Below are 2,313 nucleotides of genomic sequence, written 5' to 3'. Positions count from 1 at the left end.
CACTCCCCAGGGGGGATGGCCACGCCGCAATCCCTTCTCCTCCATTCTCCTCTCAGAATCTTGGGCACACATGCACACGTCCCCGGCGTGAGTTCCAAGCCACCGGGTTCGGGATGCGAACCGCAGTCGACTACGTGGGAGTCCAGCAACATAGCCATTATGCTAACTGCTGGTTCCCGCTTTCCCCTTTTTGTGTTTAAACACAAACGTGCTCTCCGTGTGCCCCGGCCCCGTGAGGTTCTAGCCCGACAGAATCAGTGGAGTTGGCTTCTGGCCGCACAGCGGACCTGACCGCATGTGGGCCCTGTGGGACTTGGTGGGGTGAGGTCCGGGCTGAGCTGACACAGAAGCTGGCTCCCTTGTGGCCCACCTTGTCCTGCCTCTCAGGGTGGCCATGCCAGGTCAGTAGGACCCCTGCATCCCGGCCTGCCTCCCACCACCCGGACACCAGCCTGTTTCTCCTTGCCAGGAACCACAGCTCCAGCTGGAAAGTTCTGTGGCAGAGAACGCCATGGACCACTGGGGGCTCCCCACCGTCTGGGCTCCCTGTGGTGGGGTGGTGGCGCCCCCACTCTAGCAGTGGCCCATGGGAGGCAAACCCGCCTCTCAGACCTTTCCCCACTGGTGCTGACCGGGGCCTCCCAGCGCCTGGCCTGGGCAGGAGACAGGCTGGCCCTTGTGGGCCCCTTGGGAGATTGTGTTGCTCGGCCCTGCCCAGTGAATGAGGCGGTCGTGCTGCCCTCCTGGTCAGAGCCTCTGCGGGCACTCACCGCGATGAGCTGGACGCAGTGGTCGGCGGAGGTGCCCGGGATGCAGCCGAGGGCGGGCTGGATGCCGGCTTCCTGGAAGGCCTTGCTCATGTCGCCGCACTTCTGCTGCTCGGGGTCCGAGGTGGTGCACCACCGCACCTCCATGCCACCAAGCGCTGGGGGCAGCCAGCAGTGAGGCCCCTCGCCCAGGCCAGCCGCCCCAAGGGGGCTTCTGCAGCAATGCTTGCCCTTAACCTGGATGGCCAGGCCTCAGCCACAGCCTGCCCTCCGAGGGAAGGCTCGGGACTGGGAAGGGGGCTGGCGCTGGGAGCCGTGCCCAGGGCTCAGGAGCACCCTGCACTCCCGTGTCAGAGGAGCAGGAAGCGGCGTGCACCTGCCCGACCGCCCGCCCCTCCCCACCTGCCTGGGGAGTCCCTGCAGGCTGGGCCACTGGGCAGGGTTCTGCCCCTCCCCACGCCTCTGAAAATGGGGTGCTGGCCTGGGTTCCCTCTCTCAGCAGGCTCCTGGGCCCTCCCTAGGTCTGGCGGGAGCTGGGATGAGATGGCGAAGGGCTGCCTATGGAGCCTTGCACCTCGGGGCGCTGCAACTGCGCCAGCCGCAAACCCTGGGAGGGCACGTGCTAGGCTCCTGCCACAGAAGGTGGCACACAGAGGGTGGCTGAGGACCAGGAGGCTGGGCCAGGGTTTTGTCCCTCTGGCTGGTGCCTTCAGGCAGCCTACTTGACCCGGTGGAGCCTGCCTGGTCCCTGAGAGAGCAGGTGACACCCACATCCGTGCAGCTCGTGGCCGAGAGAGCGCCCACACCGGTCCTCGGTGGGTTCTCTGAGGCCCCATGCTGGCCCAGGGCAGAGGGCACAGGCTCCAGGCTGGGGCCCAGTGGAAGGGGAGGAGGGTGGCCACTTGGCAGACCTGAGCCCTCACCACACCCTGTGCTCCAGAGAAACGCATGGCTTCGGTCCAGTTACCTCCCTGAGATCAGGCGCTCCCAGGGCACCCTGCATGCCCCATACCCACCCCAAGGGTCAAGACTGCAGCTGTCACGCACCCCCTCAGGCGGCACCCTGAAAAGTCAGACCGCTCTCCTCCCCCCAGTGCCGGCCACCACCGGGGCCCAGGGCTGGTGGGGCCCTTTCCGAGGGATGACCAGGGCAGTGGCGGACCACAGTCGTTCCGCCTTGCCTGCACCCCCACCGCCAGCCCCAGCCTCTTCCTCTTCGTGGGGCCCCGCCTCTGGCCGGCTGTGCCAGGGCCGACTCTCCCGGGCACAGCCACGGAGACCCCGCCTTCAGCCCTGCATCTCACGCGCCCTGACTGGGAGTAAAGGAGCTGCTCTGGCCCCCAAACCCAGAGCAGCGACTCTCCGGGACCTCCTTGCAACAGTCCAAGGCTCACCACCATGCCCTGCCCGAGTCTCTTGGCACATCCGAAGCTTTGCTCTTTCAAGGCTCAGACCAAGACCGCCTCCTTCAAGAAGCTCTCCAGGCTTCTCGGTCGGCCAGCCAGTGCTAGTTCCCTGTGGCGTCCTCACCCGCCCCCGCCCCGGG

At 66.8% G+C, this 2,313-nt stretch overlaps 1 protein-coding gene across 1 annotated transcript in view; it reads right to left on the bottom strand.

Moving 5' to 3' along the window:
- Positions 1-2,313, bottom strand: part of MELTF (melanotransferrin) — a 32,096-nt gene that overhangs the window by 25,752 nt on the left and 4,031 nt on the right. Inside the window, exon 2 of the mRNA XM_006156815.1 lies at positions 771-950. Coding sequence (XP_006156877.1) covers positions 771-950 — 180 coding nt within the window. The remainder of the gene's footprint in view (positions 1-770; positions 951-2,313) is intronic.

The sequence above is a fragment of the Tupaia chinensis genome, unplaced genomic scaffold, assembly GCF_000334495.1.
Source record: "Tupaia chinensis unplaced genomic scaffold, TupChi_1.0 Scaffold000515_1, whole genome shotgun sequence".
NCBI lineage: Eukaryota > Metazoa > Chordata > Mammalia > Scandentia > Tupaiidae > Tupaia > Tupaia belangeri.
The sequence above is the reverse complement of the archived record's forward strand: the minus strand, read 5'-3'. Positions and strand labels throughout refer to the sequence as shown.